General features: G+C 43.4%; 1 protein-coding gene across 3 annotated transcripts in view; it reads left to right on the plus strand.

The window, feature by feature from the left end:
* Nucleotides 1-20,409, plus strand: part of ITGBL1 (integrin subunit beta like 1) — a 601,277-nt gene extending 580,868 nt beyond the window's left edge. For all 3 annotated transcript variants that reach the window (XM_073569513.1, XM_073569514.1, XM_073569512.1), the window contains one exon: nucleotides 19,795-20,409. In XM_073569513.1, coding sequence (XP_073425614.1) covers nucleotides 19,795-19,886 — 92 coding nt within the window. In that variant the 3' untranslated portion in view covers nucleotides 19,887-20,409. The remainder of the gene's footprint in view (nucleotides 1-19,794) is intronic.
* The last annotated feature ends 4,763 nt before the right edge of the window (nucleotides 20,410-25,172 follow it).

The raw sequence follows: 25,172 nt of genomic DNA on the forward strand, positions 1-25,172 counted from the left end.
TTTGGGCATAGGGAGCATTGTGGAGTCCATTGATATGACTTCTCACTTTATGAACCTGTAGGATATCTCTTACCAACAGCAGTATTATCTGTGCCTGATGGTCGAGTTCCGGTATAAGGTGTGCTATGTGTTTCAAGTGAGCATGATGGATTGCCACATCTGGTGTAGGGATTTCAGATCTATTGTCTGGGATCTTGTTACACTCGATGATTGTAGGTATTGGTAGGCAGAATTGTCCATCTAAGGACTCAATTTGGTAGTCAGTGGCTTTCCTGCCCGCTGTTGTCACAGTACCTGCACATGTCTTTAATGAGTAAGGAGTGCTTGGTCCTTTATTGTTGAATAGGTCAAAGAATGTTGACCTAGCCAGGGATCGATTACTTTGATCATCCAAGATAGCATACAGTCTCACAGCTTTGTCTCTATGGCCCTTTGGGAACACTCTGACGAGGCATATTTTTGAACAAGACCTACTGTCTATTGTCCCTTTACAGATTTTGGTACATTGTGAAGTGATCTCTGGCGTAGCTGCATCAGTGCTCTTTTCCTCCCCGCCATGCTCACTGTCAGCTGGTGTGTTCTGTGCACTCCATGGAGCTGGGCCAGGGTGTAGGGCAGTGCTATGATCTGTGGTACCACATTCTGTGCATTTTACAATGACCTTACAATCCTTGGCGAGATGAGTGGTGGATGAGCAGCACTTGTAGCAGATACCATTCTCTTTCAGAAAGCTTCTGCGTTCTGGCATAGATTTTCCTCTGAAGGCTCTGCATTTCAGGAGAGGATGAGACTTCTGATGGAGCGGGCACTGCTTTTCAGGTTCTTGTACCTTTGTCTCTGATTGAGAGTGGCCAGCAAACCTGTAATTGGAACTTGTAGAAGAAACATTAGTCTTGTGCACTGCTACAGATGTTCTGCGTGGGTTTGCAGCTGGTGGTGGTTTGGCATATGACATTGCAAAGCCAAAGCTGGGATCATTTCTGATTGTTGCTTATTCGTGCATAAAGTCTACAAAAACAGAGAAGGGAGGGAATGAAACACTATGTTTGTATTTGTATGTGGAACCATGTGTGAGCCACCTCTCCTGTAGATTGTAGGGCAACTTTTGGACTATAGGGTTAACACCTATGGCTGTGACAAGGTATGCAAGTCCTGGTAGGTCACCTTCACATTTGCAACTAGGACCTCTTGTAGCAGGTCACCTAGCTCTCTAAGTTTTGGGAGACCTTTGTTAGATATTTTAGGAAAGTCCTCGATTCTTTTGAACAAGGCTCTCTCTATGACCTCTGCAGAGCCGTAACACTCATCTAGCCTCTTCCAGATCTCTTTAAGGCCGATTTGAGGGTGGTTTATGTTAATGTCTCTGATCCTTACTGCGTGTTTGACTGACTCTTCTCCCACGTATTTCACTAAGAGATCTATCTCCTACCCTGTATTGTAGCCCCAAGTCTCTAGTAATATTTTGGAAGGAAGCTTTCCAAGCTCTGTAACCTTCAGCGTGGTCAGTGAATTTCATGAGTCCCTTGGTAACAAGATCATGTTGTGTGAAGATCCTAGCAAGTTCTGATGTGAACCGGTTGTCAGCAGAGTATACTGGTGATCTGTCACCCTGATAGTGATGTGAGGTGCGTTCATACCTGTTAGTATCCTCAGGGTGGCGCCAGCCGGTGTCATATTGCTTCAGTCTGATGTGCAGTGTGTCAGCAAGGTGATTCACGTTGGTTACCTGGTGAGGGACAAGGTAGGCATTAGCAGATTTGTTTTGCTCCACATTTTCCTGGAGCTGAGCCTCCTGATGACTCTCACTCGTTTCACTGGATGTGTTGTGATCTTGGTTATAGTTCGGATCAGGAGGTTCATTAACATATTGAGATGTGTGTTGTGGTGAATCATGCAATGGCAATTTCAGACTTGACGCACTGCTACGGCTATGCAGCTCGGGGTTGTGCGCGGCTTCTAGTGATTCTGCCTTGGCCAATGCTGCAGCAGCCTCTCTTTTTACCGCTATGCTCTCTAAGGCAGCATCCACGTGCCTTTTCTAACTGCATCTTTCTCTCTTGCTCCTCTCTTTCTAAGCATAACCTTCTCTCTCGGTTTTCTCTTTCCATGTGTGACCTTCTCTCTTGGTCTTCTCTTTCTATGCGTGACCTTCTCTCTTGGTCTTCTAAGCGTGCTTTCTCTAATTTAAGTTCCATCTCTTCTATAGCAAAGCTTGCTCACATTTTGGCGGCTTCAGCATTTGCGCGTGCAATGGCGACCACGTTGCTGATGGATACAGTCTTTGAGGAGACGGATGTAGCAGATTTTGTCCTGTGTGATTTGTGGGACATAGTATCTTGGAGGGATGCTTAGCTGTGCAGAGATTGCTGTAGCTGTAGTCTCTGTGTCTCTGTGTAGCCGGTGACTTGAATCTCACTAGATGGATTTCTGCAGTTTACTAGCTCTTGCAAGCTGGATGAAGAGATGTCTTTCCCTGAATTGCACTAGCTGGACAGCTGCTGTTCACTGTGGTCTGCAAGATGGAAGGCTCTTCTCTCTGTATTCCCACTAGCTGGAGAGCCATTGTTTCACTGTCCTGTCTTCAGCTAAATGAACGGGATTCATATAGCTTAACAAGCAGCTAAACCACTATACCGGGGTCCAATAAGGGAGACTGTAGTTGAATCTGTGGTTTATTGAACATAGGTGAAACTACAAATAAACGTATAATACAATAAGTCAGAATGGGTACATAAAAATACATAATATACATTATAAAGATTACCTGCGCTAATAGCTAACCAGGGGAGAACTAACTAAAGAAGATGATCTAGGACAGGGATAAATGTGGGAGCGTGGTTACTCACTGACGATGCTGACGCAGGGGGAGAAGAGGGATGAGGTGTTTACAGTATGCAAACAGAAGGGAAAATGGTGGACTGGAGGGAAATGGGCTGAGCTAACCCACAATCCCTTGCAAACCTACCCAGGATGCATTGGGAATTGAAGGGAAATCAAGGAAACCAGAAACAGAATAACACTGCAGTTATTATTTTTGGCCATAGATGGAGCTGGAAACAATAAACATTAAAATGTATGGCAAACTGAGCATTATACTGAATTTATGTTATGGAAATAAACAGTTAAGAGTCATTAATTGTGTCGGATACAGAACAGGGGCGTTACCAGTGTGATATATGTAATGACTGACACTTTTTTTTCTCATAATCCTAACTAGCTTTACAGTGAGATCATAGCTAGCACAGTACAGCAGAGTTAATACAGTACAGCAGAACTAACGCAGTACAGAAGCACTAACACAGTGCAGCAGAAATAAAGTTTGTCTCATTACTAAAACATTTGCAGTTGCAGGTTATCTCTCTCAGTGCTTCAGCTTGAATCTCAAAGGCAGCCAGTGTCAAGGAAGGGCATTATAGTAGAGCTGACAGCACTGCGAGAACACAACTGCAAATATGCTTGTTTTGTTTGTTATGAGACTGGGTTCAACTCTGCTCTATTGTGTTAGTTATAATCGGGCACAACACTGCAGCAGAGCTGACAGCACTATGAGATGACAAGTGCTGCTTCAAATGTGTTTGTAATGAGACAAAGTTCACTTCTACTGTACTGTGTTAGTTCTGATCTCACTGCAGAGTTATGTGTCATGAAAGCAAAGTGTCAGTCATTACTTGGTTTACACTGGTAATGCCCCCTTTTACTTAAAATAAGCTCTGGATGAAGCTTTTCACGCAGATCAGTGTCTGACCCATAGATCTTAACACCTCATTTACATATAAGAAAAACAAGCTACACTCGCCTTCAAATTAGCCCTCACCTCTGCTAAACAGACCTATTTCACAAACCTTGTATCTTCATTATCCTACAACCCAAAACAACTGTTCAGCACATTTAACTCTCTCCTCCTCCCTCCACTGCCACCTCCAACTCCCCTCATCTCTGCCAAGGACTTTTTGCCATTTATTTAAAAAATAAGATCGACCAAACAAGGCAAATCTTTACTGTTCCAACACCCCAACCACTCCATATAACAGACCTCTGCCCCCCCTAATAACCTCCCTCTCCAACATCACTGAAGGAGAGCTTACTCATCTCCTTTCCAAATCACACCTCACCACCATTGCACTTGACCCCATCCCTTCCCACCTGCTCCCCAACCTCACTAACATGCTCATTCCAGCCCTAACCCTTCTCTTCAACCTATTGCTATCTTCTGGTACCTTCCCCTCTGCCTTCAAACATGCCACTATCACACCCATCCTCAAAAAAACAAACCTTGACCCAACTGCTATGCCCAGCTATTGCCCCATATCACTTCTCCCATTTGCTTCTAAACTCCTTGAGCAGCATGTCCATGCTCAACTTTCCTTCCACCTCTCATCTAACTCTTTCCTTGAGAACCCCTAATTTGGCTTCCGCCCCCACCACTCCACCGAAACTGCCCTGACCAAAATTACTAATGACTTACAGCCAAAGCTAACAGACAGTTCTCCATCCTCCTCCTTCTCGACCTGTCCTCTGCCTTTGACACAGTCGACCACTGCCTACTGATACAGATTCTTTCTTCCCTTGGCATCAAAGACCTTGCCCTATCCTGGATCGCCTCTTACCTTTCTGACCACACATTTAGCATTTCCCACTCCCACAAGGCTCCGTCCTGGGGCCCCTACTTTTTTCCATCTATACCCTTGGCTTAGAACAACTCATAAAGTCCTATGGCTTCCAGTACCACCTGTGTGCGGACGACACTCAGATCTACCTCTATGGAACAAATGTCACCTCTCTGCTCTTCAGAATCCCAGAGTGTATATCAGCCGTATCCATAGCCTCCTTCTTCTCCTCTCGCTTCCTAAAACTCAATGTAGACAAAACCAAACTCATCATCTTTCCTCCATCTCACGTATCTTCCCTTCCTGATCTATCTATTATGGTAAATGGCATCATGCTCTCTCTCGCACCTGAAATCCGCTACCTCGGAGTAACTCTCGACTCTGCCCTGTCCTTCAAACCACACGCCCAAACTCTTGCCACCTCCTGTCGCCTTCAACTCAAAAATATTTCAGAATCCGTCCCTTCCTCAACTCTCAATCTACTAAAACTCTTATGCATGCCCTCATCATCTCCCACCTTGTTTCTTCAACACCCTCCTCTGTGGCCTCCCCACCAACTCTGTTGCACCATCCCAGTCTATCCTCAACTCTGCTGCCCGACTAATCCACCTCTCTCCTCGCTACCCCCCTGTTTCTACCATCTGCAAATCCCTCCACTGGCTCCCATTTCCCCAACGAATCCAGTTCAAACTAATAACATTGACCTACAAAGCCATCCACAACCTGTCCCCTCCCTATATCTCTGAACTAATCTACCAATATCTTCCCTCACGTAATCTTCGATCCTCCCAAGACCTACTCTCCTCCACACTTATTTGTTCCTCACACAACCGCCTCCAAGATTTCTCCCGAATATCCCCCATCCTCTGGAATTCCATGCCTCAACACGTCCGATTATCCACCACCCTCAAATCCTTCAGACGGAACCTGAAAACCCATCTCTTCAGAAAAGCTTGCAGCCTGCAATAACCATTCTGTCGCCTCACCACCGCCCGAGCTGCTGCACCCCCGACCTTCTGCCTCTTCCCCATTATCCCGTAGAATGTAAGTCCACAAGGACAGGGTCCTCTCCCCTCTGTACTAGTCTGTCATTGCAAATTTGTTTACAGTAAACGATATCTATAACTTTTTATGTAACCCCTTCTCATGTACAGCACCATGGAATTAATGGCGCTACATAAATAAATAAAAATAAATAATAACATGGATTTTTTTGGAATAAGACATCAAATTGCAGATATCAAGGTATCATTTGGTTCAATCTTACTATGACCCATGTACCCATATAGATGGCTTAGGAGGGTTGATCCTACTGACAGATTCCCTTTTAGACACATAGTAGCTGTATACACAAAATAGTAATAGATATTTAATTATCACTATATTTATCTATTTTACTCATTTATATAGCGCCATTAATTCCACAGTGCTTTACAGACATTATTAACACTGTCCCCGATAGGCCTCACAATCTAAATTCCTTATCAGTATGTCTTTGGAATGTGGGAGGAAACCGGAGTACCCGGAGACACAGGGACATACACTCACTGGCCACTTTATTAGGTACACCATGCTAGTAACGGGTTGGACCCCCTTTTGCCTTCAGAACTGCCTCAATTCTTCGTGGCAGAGATTCAACAAGGTGCTGGAAGCATTCCTCAGAGATTTTGGACCATATTGACATGATGGCATCACACAGTTGGCGCAGATTTGTCGGCTGCACATCCCTGATGCGAATCTCCCGTTCCACCACATCCCAAAGATGCTCTATTGGATTGAGATCTGGTGACTGAGGAGGCCATTTGAGTACAGTGAACTCATTGTCATGTTCAAGAAACCAATCTGAGATGATTCGAGCTTTATGACATGGCACATTATCCTGCTGAAAGTAGCCATCAGATGTTGGGTACATTGTGGTTATAAAGGGATGGACATGGTCAGCAACAATACTCAGGTAGGCTGTGGCGTTGCAACGATGCTCAATTGGTACCAAGGGGCCCAAAGAGTGCCAAGAAAAAATTCCCCACACCATGACACCACCACCACCAGCCTGAACCGTTGATACAAGGCAGGATGGATCCATGCTTTCATGTTGTTTACGCCAAATTCTGACCCTACCATCCGAATGTCGCAGCAGAAATCGAGACTCATCAGACCAGGCAACGTTTTTCCAATCTTCTACTGTCCAATTTCGATGAGCTTGTGCAAATTGTAGCCTCAGTTTCCTGTTCTTAGCTGAGAGGAGTGGTACCCGGTGTGGTCTTCTGCTGCTGTAGCCCATCTGCCTCAAAGTTCGACGCACTGTGCGTTCAGAGATGCTCTTCTGCCTACCTTGGTTGTAACGGGTGGCAATTTGAGTCACTGTTACCTTTCTATCCGCTCGAACCAGTCTGCCCATTCTCCTCTGACCTCTGGCATCAACAAGGCATTTCCGGCCACAGAACTGCCGCTCACTGGATTTTTTTTCTTTTTCGGACCATTCTCTGTAAACCCTAGAGATGGTTGTGCGTGAAAATCCCAGTAGATCAGCAGTTTCTGAAATACTCAGACCAGCCCTTCTGGCACCAACAATCATGCCACGTTCAAAGGCACTCAAATCACCTTTCTTCCCCATACTGATGCTCGGTTTGAACTGCAGGAGATTGTCTTGACCATGTCTACATGCCTAAATGCACTGAGTTGCCGCCATGTGATTGGCAGATTAGAAATTAAGTCTTAACACACAGTTGGACAGGTGTACCTAATAAAGTGGCCAGTGAGTGTACAGGTGCTTCTCAAAAAGAAAGAACATCATCAAAAAGTTAATTTATTTCAGTTCTTCAATGCAAAAAGTGAAACTCATATATTATAGAGAGTCATTACAAACAGATTGATCTTACAGCCAATGAAAACCCAAAAGTCATTATCTCAGTAAAATAGAATACATTATAACATCAGCTTGAAAAATAATTTTAAAAATCCGAAATGTTGGCCTACTGAAATGTATGTTCAGTAAATGCATTCAATACTTGGTCAGGGCTCCTTTTGCATGAATTACTTCATCAGTGTGGCGTGGCATGGAGGTGATCAGCCTGTCTTACTGCTGAGGTGTTATGGAAGCCCAAGTTGCTTTGATAGCAGCCTTCAGCTTGTCTGCATAGTTGGGTCTGGTTTCTCATCTTCCTCTTGACAATACCACATAGATTCTTTATGGGGTAAAGGTCAGGAGAATTTGCTGGCCAATCAAACACAGTGATACTGTTGTTTTTAAGCCAGGTATTGGTACTTTTTGCAGTGTGGACAGGTGCCAAGTCCTGCTGGAGAATTAAATTTCCATCTCCAAAAAGCTTGTCGGCAGAGCGAAGCATGAAGTGCTGTGATGATTTTGATCTTGATAAAACACAGTGGACCTACACTAGCAGATGATATGGCTCCCCAAACCATCACTGATTGTGGAAACTCCACACTAGACCTCAAGCAGCTGGATTGTTTGCCTCTCCACTCTTCCTTCAGACTCTGTGACCTTAATTTCCAAATGAAATGCAAAATTTGCTTTCATTTGAAAACAACACCTTGCACCACTGAGCAACAGTTCAGTTCTTTTTCTCCTTAGCCCAGGTAAGACATTTCTGGCATTGTCTATTGGTCATAACTGGTTTGACACAAGGAATGCGACACATGTAGCACATGTCCTGGATGCGTCTGTATGTGGACTTTTCTTAACAATTCTTTCAAGGCTGCGGTTATCCCTGTTGCTTGTGCACCTTTTTCTTCCACACTTTTTCCATCCACTCAACTTTCCATTAATATGCTTGGATACAGCACTTTGTGAACAGCCAGCTTCTTTAGCAATGACCTTTTTGGCTTATCCTCCTTGTGGAGTTTGTTAATGATTGGATTCTGGACATCTGTCAAGTCAGAAGTCTTCCCCATGATTGTGGAGCCTACTGAAACAGACTGATGGACCTTTTTAAACACTTAAGAAGCCTTTGCAGGTGTTTTTTGTTAATTATTCTAATTTACTGAGAAAATGAATTTTGGGTTTTCATTGGCTGTAAGCCATAATCATCAACATTAACAGAAATAAACACTTGAAATAGATCACTCTGTTTGTAATGACTCCATAGAATACTGTATATGAGTTTCACATTTTGTATTGAAGAAATGAAATAAATTAACTTTTTGATGATATTCTAATTTTGTGAGAAGCACCTGTACATCTGGACAGACATCTGTCTGGGATGATTTAGTGAATCCTGCTTTGAGCAGGGGGATGGACCAGATGACCCAGGAGGTCCTTTCCAGCAATACCATTCTATGATTCTACGATTCTACGGGAAGAACATACAAACTCCATGCAGATGTTGTCCTTGGTGGGATTTGAACTCAGGACCCCTATACTGAGCCACCGTGTTGCCCATATATATACAGTGCTTCTTTACTTTTTACTTGCAATAGAGAAACACTGCTTACATTTTTGGTTATATGAGTATGCTGAGTCTCCTGCAAATAAGACTGGTTGAGTATTCTGTGTGCGCTGTGACGATGATAGGATAAGTATTTCAATATTTTCTATGTATCTGCTCCCAGTGTGATTGATAGCTAAATCTATAAACTTCCTCTTTTCCCTTATTTAGGATTTTTGGTGTTTGAGATTCTTTATTTTATGTCAGATGATAAACTGTCTTTTCTTGATTTACCGGAAAACATAACATTGAGTTTGACAGTATATAATTTTAGTATTGTTCAGTGTAGACATTCAGAGACATGACAAGACTAAGAAAGGTGTATTAGAACACTCTCCGCTATCGTAGACATATGTCACCATATGCTAGAAAATGAGAAAAGAAAGATGGGAGATGTCAATATTCCAAAGACATTAGACCTACCATACTTATCTGTTAACATTTTTCAATTATAGCTCTAGAAACACAGACATTTTTATCATTTTAATAATATTAATTTTACGAGACAAGTATCAATGTATATGGTGCAGAGCTTTTGTTTCCTCAATGAAAAGAGACCTATAGTATACATGGTGTTAGGGACGGCAGAACGCACTAAATAATAGAAAGTGCATTCGCCGCCCGGGGTCCACCGTGCAAAAGGTGTTAAACCGCTGCTAGGTAATGGCGGACGCTCAATATGGTCGTATATCGCACGCGGGTTGAACGTCACCCGATGTGCGCTGGGCGTACTCTCTTGATTCACAGAGGCACCAAAGCAATAAACATAAATACCGAGCCTGTTGGACTCACAGGTCTCAGTGGAATGCACGCACGGTATATGATCACATGACTAGGGCCCAAGACACAGGGTCAGTGTCCGTCTAGACCTACCGTGCGTGCGGCATCACTACCGTGGACGCCGACAAGTGCTTCTGACTACAGCGGGGCGACTGACACAGCTGCTATACGACAATGCCCAGGAGGGGGCGCACTGTCGGACGCTAGTTCTGTGGAGATATGCACTGTGGCCTGTAGCGTGCCACTGACTGGCGCTGACTCTATGACTAAGTCCCTATCCACACGCGTAATATCAGAGGGAGGGGAATCTTAATGAGTCATTCACAGGTTCATGCATCTGTCATTCACACAGGGAGCAACTAGAGTCTATACTAGCGCATGGCCGAGCGGCCATGCAAACCTTTTATAGCCAGGACCTTCCGGAAGCTTCCAGATCCCTGAGATGGACCAATCAGATCTGGAGAAGGACATGGGCATGTGACTCACAATCTCCAATGGGAGATCATCTCGTGATCATGCTCAGTGGAGTGACAGAAGGACTTAGCCTCTGGAGTGGTTTGCTGCTGAACAGCCTGCATTGCTATTGCTGGCCCAAAGGCGGAAGCAACAGCCAGACCCACAGAGCAGGTCTGGGTAGAGCGTCGGGAACAATGGAGCTGCTGAGCAAGCTCCTCTGCGGTCGATGGGGAATGGGAGACCGCAGAATGTGAGGCTCTGGATTCCTGCTGTGCGGCTGCAGGAACCCAACGCCTAACATTACCCCCCTTCCTAGGGCCCCCTCCCCCTGAGCCTTCCAATCCATCAAATAAAGTTTTTTTGCCACGTACCACCCTGCATCCCACAATGGCATTGACCTCAGACTCGTCTGAAGACATGTCTGATGTCCCGGCAGATGACTCGGAAAACCGGGACATGTGAACAGGTTTGAGAAGGGACACGTGGAAGGCGTCAGAGATGGCTAAGTTGCCAGGAGCAAAAGTTGGAGCGGGGCGCCGATGTGTGTCGGCGGGCACCTTCATTCTCTCCTTAGAGGCTAGAATGGAATGCGGGGTGCGACCCAAACTGTCGCAAACCTCCATTGCCCGGTCTGCCACCGGCAGGGGATACCGAAACCCAGCCGGCCTCTGCTAGAGGACCTGCTTCGAGCATAAGAGGTGCATGCCTGAATGTATTTTTTAGTGTCCCGAGCCCTGTGCGGCCACCAATAAGATCTTGCCAGGAGTTCAGTGGTCCGCTTGTAGCCAAAGTGACCACCCACCCTGGACACGTGTGCCCAAGTGAGAACCTTGAGCTGCAGGTGAGGCGGGACAAAGGTCTTGTCCAGCGGCACTGACTCGAGGGCAACCGGAGCCACGGTCCTCAGATTCCCAGTGGGGGGCACGGAAAGATCCGCGGGCACCTCCGCAGAGGCTACTTGGATGCTGCCCCCCATGCACCTTCCCACACAGCCCTTGCTCCATCCCAGTATTCTCCCTGAGGACCACTCTATATGAGGGGAATGGCAACGGAGCCAGGGAACCCCGAGGAGCACTTGATCAATGCCCTCTGTCATAATGAGCAGAGACAGCATCTCATGGTGAGATGGTGGAATTGAGAGCCTAAGGGGTGCTGTCTGGTGGGTAATCTGGGATGATAAGGTCGAACCGTTGACCACCCTGATGGGCATGGGGCGAGGAAGTGCCACCAACGGGATAGCGTGCTGTTGGGCGAAGGCCGAGGACATAAAGTTCCCTTCTGCCCCAGAGTCCACTGTGACCTCTACCTCCCAGGAGGAAGCACCACTATCTAACGTCCCTCGGAATGCCAGTTTGGGGGAGACGGCCTCCATAGCAAACAGACCCCCACCCATTACCACTGGACACGACCGTTTTTTAGACCACTGCGGACACCTGTTAACCAGGTGACCAGACTGTCGACACTGGTAACAGCGTGTGGAGCTTTGTGCCGGACGCAGCTTGGGACCGGCGCGGGACACCTCCATGGGGTCAGGAGGTAAACTTTCCAGCTCAGGAGGTTCAAGAGGTTAAGAGAGGTTGGGAGCCAAGCTAACCTTCCGTCTGGATTGAGCACGCTCCAGCCCGTGCTCTGAAAAACGGAGATCAATGCGGGTGGAAATAGCTATCAGCTCCTGCAGACTGACAGGAACTTCCCTGGTAGCTAGAGCATCCTTAACATGCTCCGCCAAATCTCTCCAGAAAACAGGGACGAGGGTTTTATCAGGCCATTCCAGCTCGGAAGTCAGTGTCCGGAAACAATCGGCATACTGGCTGACCGACAGGGATCCCTGTGTTAAAGCAAGTAACTGGAGAGAAGTGTCATGAGTGACCCAGGGACCCAAAAAGACCTGCTTTAGAGACTTGAGAAACTGAGCAGCGCTCAGAACCACGGGGTCACCACGCTCCCACAGTGGCGTGGCCCATTCTAACACCCTGCCCGACAGGAAGGAGATGATAAACCCCACCTTAGCTCGCTCTGTAGGGAATCACGTGGCCAGTAACTCGAGCTGGATAGAGCACTGGCTCACGAAACCCCTACAGATGGCGCTGTCACCAGAAAATTTATCGTGCAATGGGAGGCGGGATATTGTCGGCGCAGGCGCAAATGTGGCCCCATGCGAGACAGCCTCTGCGACTGCCCAGTCAGCAGCTGCAGTAGCATTCACAGATGTGGTGGAACTCTCGAGGGCCACCAACCTGCCCTCCAGCTGCTGAATGTACTGCCGAAGCTGTTGCTGCTGCTGGTCCGCCATTACTAGCCAGACCCTGGTGCTAGCATAATGTTAGGGACAGCGGAATGCACTAAAAAATAAATAATAGAAAGTGCGTTCGCCGTCCGGGATCTACCGTGCAGAAGGTGTTAAACCGCTGCTAGGTAATGGTGGACACTCAATATAGCGGTATATCACACGCGGGTTGAACATCACCTGGTGTACGCTGGGTGTACTCTGTTGATTCACAGAGGTGCCAAAGCAATAAACATAAATACCGAGCCAGTTGGACTCACAGGTCTCAGCGGAATGCACGCACGGTATATGGTCACAGGACTAGGGTCCAAGACACAGGGTCAGTGTCCGTCTAGACCTACTGTGCGTGCGGCATCGCTACCGCCGACGCTGACAAGTGCTGCTGACTCCAGCGTGGCGACTGACACAGCTGCTATACGACAATGTCCAGGAGGGGGCGCACTGTTGGACTCTAGTTCTGTGGAGATATGCACTATGGCCTGTAGTGTGCCACTGATTGGCGCTGACTCTATGACTAAGTCCCTATTCACATGCGCAATATCAGAGGGAGGGGAATCTTAATGAGTCATTCGCAGGTTCATGCATCCATCATCATTCACACAGGGAGCAACTAGAGTCTATACTAGTGCATGGCCGAGCGGCCATGCAAACCTTTTATAGCCAGGACCTTCCGGAAGCTTCCAGATCCCTGAGATGGACCAATCAGATCTGGAGAAGGACCTGGGCATGTGACTCACGATCTCCAATGGGAGATCGTCTCATGAGCATGCTCAGTGGAGCGACAGAAGGACTTAGCCTCTGGAATAGTTTGCTGCTGAACAGCCTGCATTGCTATTGCTGGCCCAAAGGTGGCAGCAACAGCCAGATCCACAGAGCAGGTCTGGGCAGAGCGTCGGGAATGACGGGGCTGCTGAGCAAGCTCCCCTGCGGTCAATGGGGAATGGGAGACCGCAGAATGAGAGGCTCTGGATTCCTGCTGTGCCGCTGTAGGAACCCGACGCCTAACATATGGTACTGTATATAGACAGTAAACTTTGGCAAAGGTGTGACACAGCTTAAAGGGAATCTGTCAGCAGTTTTTTCCTATGTAATCTGAAGACAGCAAGAGATAGAGGCTGAAACACTGAATTCAGGAATGTGTCACTTGTCACAGTTTATGTTGTTGTTTACTATCTGTGAAGGATTTATCACTAAGAGATTAACTGCAACTAAGCACCTCACTGTCTATTGACTTTGTACACAGAGACAGGTGTGGGCGGGGCTAGCTTTCTCAGCCCTGCTTCATTCTAAATCTAAAAGCTCTGATGGAATCAGAATCACTGTACCTAATAAACGGGGATACATTGTTGGATTCAGTGCCTCTTTCCCTACATCAAGCTGCTCTCCCATGAGGTTGCAAAAACCTATTGACAGATTGATTCCCTTGACAGATTTTTGGGGGAAAAAACCCTCTGGAGTTGTACACACTATTAGTTTAGCCATATTAATACAAAAAACACCACTTTCCAGTGTCATTCTTATTTACCCTTTTTAGTATTTTTACATATTCCTCTGCAGCTCTGTTTTTTTCCTTTCCCTGTAGGTGTCTAGCAACTTGATTTATGTGACCATGAGTGGAGTAAAATAGATAAATAAAATAAGTTGAATATCTAAAATAAATCAATAAAATAAATTACAAGACTCACTGGTGATGAATAAATTACATGGCATACTATACTACTGTAGGGGCATGTACTTTTTCCCCTGTTAATACCTGCTCATGAATGATAAATATCATACAGGTGTGAAAGTAAATTCTCCCAATGAAAAATAAATACTAATGTCCCCCTGTACTTGGACTTAACGTAAATTAACCTATTAAGTGCCAAATACTTTGATTGCTAATATCTCCGCAATAGAGAGGTGAAATTTAAAAAAACAAAAGCAAAATATTTTATTCTGCTCAGCAGGGCTTATTACAGTGAGTGTCCAGTGCAGCATAAACATATTGTTTTAGTGCTCATGCAGATGAGTATACAAATCAAATATGTGCTATCCAATTTTTTATCGGACAGCACACTGACCAGTGTTACTCAATAGTGCTGTTCAGATTAATGATTTCTTTCTAAGCCACAGTGTCTGTGAAAAAAAATTCCAGCATGCTCTACATTCTTCCGAGTCTTTGATGAGACATTCAAGCCTATGGGTGCGAGAAAAAATTCGGATCCCACATGGACCATCAGAGTGGCATCTGATTTTTACTGATAGATTTCTATTACCAAAATAGGAAACTGTATGTGATCATGTATATATTTAATGTAATTGTATGGAAATGGATATCACGCAGATGTCACATGGAAGTTAAAAACATAAACAACGGATGGCACGTGGGATGGCACGTGAGTGAAAATCTGATGGAAATTAGAAAAAATTGTCCAAGTTTTCTGGATAAATCTAGGACGATTTTTTTATACGCTCATCTGTAGGCGCCCTAATGGTTCTCTTTAAGTTCATTGAGACTTGTGAGCAATTGTTTATGCACTGGCCTCTTAAGCTCCACAGCATTACAGTTAGGTTGAGGTTATATTATTCAACTGTTCCAATTCAGACTTGCTGTTGTAATTGGAATCACTGTTCTATGTATGTTGCAGTTTTGGACAAGTTTTAGCTTTTTAGTAAATTGCCTCATATTTGACTCTACAATACTGTTATACAGATGAGAACAGAGTCGACTCAATTATAGCATGGTGCCCAGTTACTGTAGCAGAAAATTAAGTACAAAGTATCACCCCTCCAACACCATGCCTGACAGGTGTTTATGTTTGATATGCTAATTTTGGATTTCACGAAACACTGTGCAGGACATTATGGCCAAACATCTCTACATTGGTCTTGCCTGTCCAAAGCACTGTACTAGAAAGCTTGTTTGCTTAGATGCAACTTTGCAAACTTTAACCACACTAAGGCCTTTAGAGTCTGATCTGTAGCTCTTGGGTTTCTTGCAATTTCTCTGAGCATTTCATGGTCTGACCTTGGGGTAATTTTTCTGGATGTTCACACTTAGGAAGATTTTCAACTGTTTCAAAATGGCCTTATAACATCCACCGCTTTGTGATATATTGATGCTGCATCAGAGGGCTGTCTAAAGGGCCCGTTACACATAGCGATATCGCTATCAATATTGCTGTAACGTCACTGGTTTTGTGCTGCAGCAGCGATATTGCTAGCGATATCGCTATTTGTGATACTTACCTCCGACCAGCTCCCCCGCTGGTTATCGCTGATCGCGCGAGAACGTCCTGGACCATTTCTCGTCGGGCGCTTCCTGCTTGGCTTCCTGTGGCGCCGACGAGCGACGCGTGGACGTGGGCGGGAGGACATCAGTATCGCCGCGTTTGACAGGTAAGTAGCGACCCCCGACCGCTGCTATGTCGCTGGTGAGATCTGCCTGTGTGGCAGCTCGCTAGCGACCACTTAGCGATGCACCAGCAATCCATATCGTTGTCGGGATCACTGGTGCATCGCTTAGTGTAAAGGTACCCTAAGCCATTATGGTGGGATGACTCCCCTCAAGAATTCTATGGAAAGAAAATGCATTGGGAGCAGCGCACCTTTATGAATCCTACCTCTCCAGCCATCACTATATGGGTCTACTTCGTTTACCCTATACTGCTGTTTGGGTGAGAAGGTTCTTTTTTATATGATGCCTCTTTGTTTATGGGGATTAGTCTGGGACCATTAGGGCAGCCTATAAGTCCAGATATGCTGTTGTTTGTTTAGGGAGAGGTACTATCGTTTATAACAGACATATTTTGGTTGACTTACCGACTTCAGTTAGGTCCTTTTTTGCATTTTGTTGCCAGGACCAGCGGTCCTACATGTTGGTCAGTGCTGATGACATGCTAAATGTATATGTTATAGTTTTTGTTGTGTGGTGCCACACTGTTTGCACTTTTAGTCCTAGTGGACTGTTTTGGTTATAAAGATTTTATTAGTAATATTAGAAGCCAAGTTCTATCATACCACATTTGCTACTACACTAGATCTCACTCACTGCTTCTCTTCATATTGCTACAGACACTGCTCTACCATCTTCCTGCACATTTCTCCCTCCAGAGCTCTCCCTTGTATCTATACACACACACTGCTCTATGCACTGTGTAATATACAGATATGTGCCTTAATGGCAAAACCAGTCAGTAACTGAGTTAAGACTGTGATCAACCTTTGCAACACATGCCTGAATGCTTCAGACCAATGAACTTCAAAAACTTTGACTTTTATAAAGGTGATCACACTTGCTGACAAATAATTAACCAAGGGCATTTTGTTGGCAGCACCTGGATCCTGCATAGCCTCTTAATTTCTTGAGAAGTATGTTTAATATTTCACACATTGTTTCTGCATTTTTTCCATTTTTTTATTAAATAAGTAATGAGTCATTACTAATGACCAATTGTAATTTATCATATGTTGTTCTTCTAAGGACCAGATGTGTTTTTATGTTTTGATACACAGTCATAAAATTCAAATTGGGTGTACTTAGTTTTCTCATGACTTTATAGCTATCTGTCTTCTTTTTCTTCCCGACTACTGCAAGTGCTCCATTTCACAATTACATTATTGGTCTTTTCTACGTTAGATTACTACAGACTATGAGCATGGACAGAGCAGAAAAGCTACTGAGCATGTGCATCCACCGCTGAAGGTGCTCCACCATTCCAGCCACATAAGACAATGAGACATAGCTGATGACATTACTAGAGAATAAAAATGTAATGTTTATATAAAACCATACAGTATTTTTAACGGTTGTACAGTATATTGATCTTTTCAACTTATTCTTTTGCGTTTTGAACACAATTCTTCATAGAATTACCCCTTTTAGGTACTTATGGTACAACTTATGAGCAGGTTAAATTCTCAATACAAGAGAATGATTCACTTGGCTAATGGTACAGTGTATCTCTAATACATAATAAGTTGTACAAAGGTCAGATTTTTAAATGGCATAAACCATAAGGCGTAAAGATCTTTCCTGATCCCTACAGACACATCCATAAATCAAGGTTCTTCATTAATACAGGTGTTCATGTATATTGTTCTATTCAAGGAATTTGCTCATCCCAATTTAACAATGTTATCACAGTTGTTATCTCTGAAATTTAAGTTCTAGGAGAAAATACCCAATGAAGCGAATATTTGTCACTTACCTTTCTCTTAAGGGGAAGCGATCATCAGAAAATTAACTATTGTTTAACTCAGGTTTTTGTGTTACATGTTTCTGGCAATGTTTTTTTTCTCATATTATGATCTTTATTAAATACACAAAAATTAATAATCTTGTAATTTTTACAATGCCCACTGTGACTCATATTTTTTGACCTTTCAGGATGAGATAGCTTTATATTATCAGAGACAGGATTACAATGACAACTGATAACACATGATCCACCAATCACAATAGGTGATGTCACAGCTCTCCCGTCATCCCCTGCCTTCACAATGACCTTTGCCCAGGCTCAATAGACATTTCATTACAAAGGATAGGATCCAACTATTAGAACTATGTGCATATGTTGTTTTCTGAAACAATGGAAAGTTAGAGTCTATTAAAAAGAGTCTAAAAAAGCCCCCGTGGCCTGTGTGAAAATTCTATTTTTCCCTTTAAATACAGATTGTGATATGGGAAAATACATTTCAAAAAAAGTTTGAAAGATACATTTAACTTAAAAAAACCTTTTTAATCAATATGTCCTGAACTTATGGATAACCTCTGTCTAATTTATCAGGTCACAGGTTATTTGGATGGAGGCTGTCTATCAAAGAGGTGCATAGAACCATCATCCTTTATTTGTAGAGATATGAACATTTATTTTTCTATAATTTTCTGCATGAATCTAATGGAGACTACACGATAGTATTTTTCTCCATCTATGTTCTCCCACCTATATGTTCACCTGATGGAGCTCCCTATAGTACAACACCACTCCTTGTACTGATCCTTTTATAAAGTCAAGAGCTGCATTCATAAAGATGGAAAATAGTCATATTTAATTAAGTGCATTATTTCACGTGTCATTGAAATGGTAAAAAAAAAACCTTTGGATGTTGGAAATGTATTTTATGCTTTTCTAACATCTCCAGCACCTTATGCATGGCAGTGTATACAGTTTAGACCCCACACAGTTAAAGGCCCCGTCTCACTAAGCAATCTCGGTAGCGAGATCGCTGCTGAGTCACAACTTTTGTGACGTAACAGCGATCTCACCAGCGAGATTGCTGTGTGTGACAGCGATCAGCGAGCGGCCCCCCTGCCGGTATCGCTGATCGCTGCAAGAAACCTCTGGACATTTCTTTGGTCGCTGGTCTCCCGCTGGCCAGCACGCATCGCTGCGTGTGACAGCGGGAGACCAGCGATCAGGTGTAAAAAATAATAAAAAAAATAAAAAATATAGTTATTCACACCTTCCGATGTCCCGTTCAGCCATCCTGCCTCTCTCCACGCTCCGGTCCCAGTGATCCTTTGCACGAATGACCGCGAGACTTTGTTATCCCGCGAGACCGTGACATCTCGCGGTCATTCATGCAAAGGATCACTGGGACCGGAGCGTGGAGAGAGGCCGGAAGACTGCGCGGGACATCGGATGGTGAGAATAACTATATTTTTTATTTTGATTCTATTTTTTACAGGATGGCCAGCGATGCCGGGCGCTCGGCATCGCTGTGCTGATCGCTGGTGAAGCTGTCTGTGTGACAGCTCACCAGCGATCACATAGCGATTTACCAGCGATCCTGACACCTTGATATCGGTGTCGGGATCGCTGGTAAGTCGCTTAGTGAGACGGGGCCTTAGAACAAGTCTATGTATGAGTATGTTACGTACGTGTATAAATGATTCATAGTGTAAGGGAATGGAAAGGGTTACTTTTGGTCTTCAGGTGCAGCCAGTGCAGATGAGTATCCATCTAACACACTATAAAGCCTGAGAGAAATAAAAGACAGCATGATTATAGTGTATAGCACTTTGCTAAGAGCACTGCTGAAAAGATGCTATTAGTTGTCTGAAAGTCTATATTTCCAGTTGCTGCTAAATCAAATGCAAAGTGCTCCACACAAAAAAGGAATATTTAAGGGACCAGTTATAGGGTTTTGATTATGACCTGCTAGTCTTTAATAAGACATTGGAAGAAGTACATTTTGATTGTGACAATTAAACTCCTATTCAATTTGTTTTTAGGCAACGGGATATGTAACTGTGGAAACTGTGAATGCTGGGAAGGATGGAATGGAAATGCCTGCGAGATATGGCTTGGAAACGAAAACCCCTAAAGCAAGATGTAAAAATTGTTTAAAAAGTGTTCTTTTATTTTATTATAGCCTGCTATTGAACATACACAATACACAATAGTGGAGAATATACAGTATATCTCATCATCTCACCGGCTTAATCCGACTGTTCTAAGTCTGGCCAAACTTTGAGATAGTTTCATGTGCACAGAAAATAGAAGAGATTGCTTTATTTCATAATTTACATGGTTGTCAGGATATCAGATCATCAATCCATGCTAAATGAATAATAAGTAGCCAGTTGGCATAGTATGATAGGTACGGTATACGCGATTACAAATGCCAGATGTAGGGTATTCAGCCCAGGAGTAATGATAATGACCAGTCCCATCCAGGACACTTCTGTTCTTTCAATGGGTAATTTCTTTGGTTCAGGTAGTCTTCTGTATTAGATATTTTCACACTAATCTTATAATAGAACATGTACAATAAACTCTACTGTCTGTAATAAAGAGAGGGTTATATGTATTGCTTTACTTATAAATATTACATTATGTGTGCCTTGTTCTGGCTTCTTGTCGTAATTCACAATTATAAGTAAAATTTAGTGCAAAAGAAAATTCCGGATATGAATATGGGCTCTATTGCGAGCAACCTTGCACCTATGGGGTCTATTAACATACAGTAGTTCACTCATTTGCAAGTCAGAGTCTATTCCACATGGCCGGGAGTCCTTTTCCTTTAACACCACACAATGACAGTCAGAGTCCAGGTTCATCTTTAACAAAACAATTTTACTCAACTTGTCCAGTTTAGTCACATAAACAGCACAAGATTCTTCGCAGAATATCACCATTCCATTCCCTGCACTGTTCCTCACACCTCCAGGAATATCCACCGATCCGCTGGTCATGCAGCTTCCTCACTGGTCAGACAAACCTGCTTCAGGAGTTCCGCGCCTGCTTCCCTTTCCGAAGGTGAAGTCGAGAAATTGCTCTTCCATTCCTTATCAGGCAGTAGGCTCGGACGTTTAAGGGTTGTTCTCACAAAATTAGCTGCTACCATTCTGATGCTGCCAAGATATTCCTCCACACAGTGTGACTGTCAGTTCTAAGACCCGGGACTGCTGGGCTTCACAGCTTGAATGTTCCCCCTCGACACGACTGTCCTGGCTCCTGGCTCACACTCCACACTCCTTCAGACTAAAGGGCCTGTCACACTAAGCGATATTGATAGCAATATTTCTATAACATCACTGGTTTTTGTGACGTTATAGCGATATTGCTAGCGATATCGCAATGTCTGATACTTACCTCCGACCAGCTCCCCCGCTGATTATCGCTGATCGCGCAAGAATGTCCTGGGCCGCTTCTCGTCATCAGCTTCCTGCTGGGCTTCCTGTGGCACCAATGAGCGACGCATGGACGCGGGCGGGAGGACGTCAGGATTGCCTCGTCTGACAGATAAGTAGCGACCCCTGACCGCTGCTATGTCGCTGGTGAGATCTGCCTGTGTGGCAGCTCACTAGCAACCACTTAGCGATGCACCAGCGATCCTGACCGTGTCGTATCGCTGGTCGGGATCGCTGGTGCATCGCTAAGTGTGACAGTACCTTAACACCAGGAACTCCCCCAACTAACTTGTCTTAGCCCCTCCTAACTAACCTAATTCTATTGGTCTAACTTTTCCCTATCCTACTCTACTGTGCTCCCCTTACTGGGCTAAATCCTACACTATCCCTATGTCTATACAACACATGAACATCAGTACATTGGCAAGATATTGCAATGTAATACACAATATATATACATATACACATTATACGACACATGAAACATACTGTTTCTCTCAGGAACATACTGTATTTACATGCCAGGGATATATGCAAGGAGTGCAGGGCATTAAACAGGCCCCAGTACCTTTTACACTTGTACGGTGACTATGGTTCCTTAGGTTGAGACAAGTAGCCTCAATTTATTGCTATAATTGCTCATGCCTCATATATAGAGAAATACACTATGGACAAAAGTATTAAAGGGGTTGCCCACTGCTTTGACAACTCTTTCTTATTTCTCATGTTTGGCCCCAATGAAAATAATTATACTCAACTTTTGTACATTTGCCGTTTAAGCGGTATCGGCATGTGCATTCCCGGGGTTCATGTGAGGTTGTTATATCAAGGGAGCCCTTCACCCAATCAGTGCTGGTGTCACTGTCCCCGCCTTTCGACTTATTTAACATCAAGAGGAAGTCAGAGAGCAACCACAGCCCTGACTTCCTGTTGATGATCAATACGTCCAAAGGTGGGGACAGTTTCAATGTTTTTTAAATTCCAATCTAATGTTTCCATGCTTAAAAAAAAATTTCAGATGAAGTGGAGTCTTTTATATAATGCACTACATGGTAGGACTGAAGGAAAGTTGTGCGCAGATGCCTTATATCGGGCAGTTGTGCCATGAAGTAGATTGTATGGAAGATGTCAATCATGTACAAATTGCCTCTTCAGAGGGAAAGAGGACTTGAACTCTATATTGCCACCTGTTGGAAAAAACAATCCTACAAGTCACAATCAACTCTTTATCAAGTCTTGCAATTTGACTTAGGATTAAAGCCAAATCAGAATCTTAATTTGCAGACATGGCGTTTCGGGCTATTGGCCCTCGTCAGTGCAAAGTATGAGAACTGATTTGGCTAGATGAGAGGCACTGGACTGAGGTCTAATGGTGATTTCTAACAGTTAGCGGATGTGACGTCAGGTTCCCTTGTATTATATGGCCTATACTATATGGCATTATTGGTGATATACTGTATCTTGGGTTTATGCCATAAATTAGCATTATATTTATTACTGACTATGCATGGTCCAGCTCAGGGTTTAGATTGTCAGACTCATATTTTCCGTGCAATGATAGATATAGTTGAGCTTTGTTTACAATGCAAATCTGCTTCAGGGAGAACATTACAGCTGAGACGTCAGCTGCTCGCTACTAAAATCATAAGCTTCAATGAATTATACTCATCATCACTGAATTTGCTAAAACTCTAAACATTCACTTACAATATGAACATTACAGCATTAAAATCAAACAATGCAATGTTGAGATGTACATAACAAGGAAAATTAAGCCTGGCAATGACTTTGTGTCGGTGGACTAGTTAGTTACTGTAAAAGTCTATAATTAAGATCAGTAATTAACTTTTTTCTAAAGCTTTTTGGACAAGTAGTAATCATACTGTTGAAGAACAATGTTATCCACTTACTAAGTATTGGCGTATCTCCATGTTCCTCTAAGTGCACTTTGGACGCTACTTGTCGCTGTGTGGGTGTACATCATTATCACCCACTTCAACGTAAGGCTCCTACACAACCATCATGTTGGATGCTCTTTACTTGTGTACAAGAAGTAAGAAGTACCATATAGTTAAGTTCCCAACCTGAGTATTTGGATGAGTTTTTGATGTTGCAAAATGTCTGCACCTATTAACTAAACTATGTTACATACAGTTTTGAATGCGTTTTTATCTCTTTTTTGTTTGTCATGTTTTAAATAAAACTGCTTTGTTTCGGATTCCTCCTGTTACTTAGCATTGATAAAACTTTCTTGATAAAGTAATGTGGGGATTACATGCATTTTTAGTGCATATGCATTATTTATATACGGACTTTTCTCATCACATTAAAGTCTATGAGGATAATCCACAACCAAAACGAATATTTATTGCAAGAGTGATTGACATGTTGGGGATTTCTATAAATCCGATACACTTTGCAAGTACTGTAATACACTGCAGTTTTGCACCAGTGATAACACAGTGTAAAAAAATGTCATCTTGGAAACTAAGTTCTAAGAAAGAACATAGATATTATGTAACCAAACAAGTGATAAACAACCTGAATTGGGACAAAGGATTTATCATTTTTATTTTTTAAGTGACGTTAATAATTTGTCTTTGTGGCATTTTTTTGCATTTTTGGTGCTAAATTCTTCAAAATGGCACACAAGGGTTGATGAATTTTGCACAAAATCAGGATGCATTTTTTCTTGTCTTTTACCTTTTTTTTGCATCTTTTTAAAACAAATAGTTGCATAAGTCTGTAAAATGTCACATGTTTGTCTTCAATTGTTCAAAAATAATATCAGATTTTGTGCTCAACTAGTGTACTGGAGTGAAGCAAATTGAAAAATGAATAAAGTGCAAACAATGTTACTATTGAACCAGAGTCGCACATAGAAATCATGGAGTCCCATATCAGAAGTTCTGATTGCCCCTCCCAAAAAAAAAAAAATTATATTTGTTGGGGTCACAAAAGAGCATATCTCACAACTTTACAGACTTTGCAAAGTAATTTTACTCTACCTGAATTCCTAGATTTCTCTTTCATTGCCCCCATAAAATATGATGCCAACAAAAGTGCCCCCCTAAACACAGTATGAAACCTCCATAGTGAATTCCTCCAAATTAGCCACATACATAGTATAATGAACCTACTGTACCCCACCTCAACTCCCAAAGCAAAGTATGATGACCCCAATACAGTATGTACACCCAATTGTGAACCCTACACAGACCTCCATGCAGTTAATGGGCCTAGATACAGAATATTGGCTCCACACCTCTCCACACTGTATAATGGCTCCCTTCATACAATGGCCCCCACACAGCCCTCTACACAGTATGATGGACCCCACAGTAAACTTCACACTGCATAATTGCTTGCATACAGTATAATGGCCCCCAAATAGCCCTCCAAATATTATAATGGCACCCACATAGCCCTCCAAATATTATAATGGCCCCACAAAGCCTTCCATATTTTATAATGGCCCCCACATTGCCTTCCAAATATAATGGTCCCCACATAGCCCTCCAAATGTTATAATGGCACCCACATAGCCCTCCAAATATTATAATGGCCCTACATAGTCTTCCATATGGTATGATGGGCACGATAGAGTCCTCCATATAGTATAATGCGCCCCCCATAATCCTCTATATAGTATTCTGCACTCCTCAGTCCTCCATATAGTATAATACACTCCCCATAGTCCTCCATATAGTATAGTGCATTCCACATAGTCCTCCATATGGTATATTATACCCCTCATAGTCCTCCCTATGGTATAATGCACTCCCCATAGTCCTCGATATGTTAAAATACCCTCCCCATTGTACTCCATATGGTCTAATAAACACTCCATGGTCCTCCAAATAGTATAATGTATTCCCCATGGTCCTGCATATAGTATAATGCTCTCTCTATATTCCTTCATATAATATACTGCTCTCCCCATTGTCCTGAATATAATATAATGCTTTCCCCATGGA

The sequence above is a fragment of the Dendrobates tinctorius genome, unplaced genomic scaffold (assembly GCF_039654945.1).
Source record: "Dendrobates tinctorius isolate UK_male_01 unplaced genomic scaffold, ASM3965494v1 ptg000026l, whole genome shotgun sequence".
In the NCBI taxonomy this organism is placed as follows: Eukaryota; Metazoa; Chordata; class Amphibia; order Anura; family Dendrobatidae; genus Dendrobates; species Dendrobates tinctorius.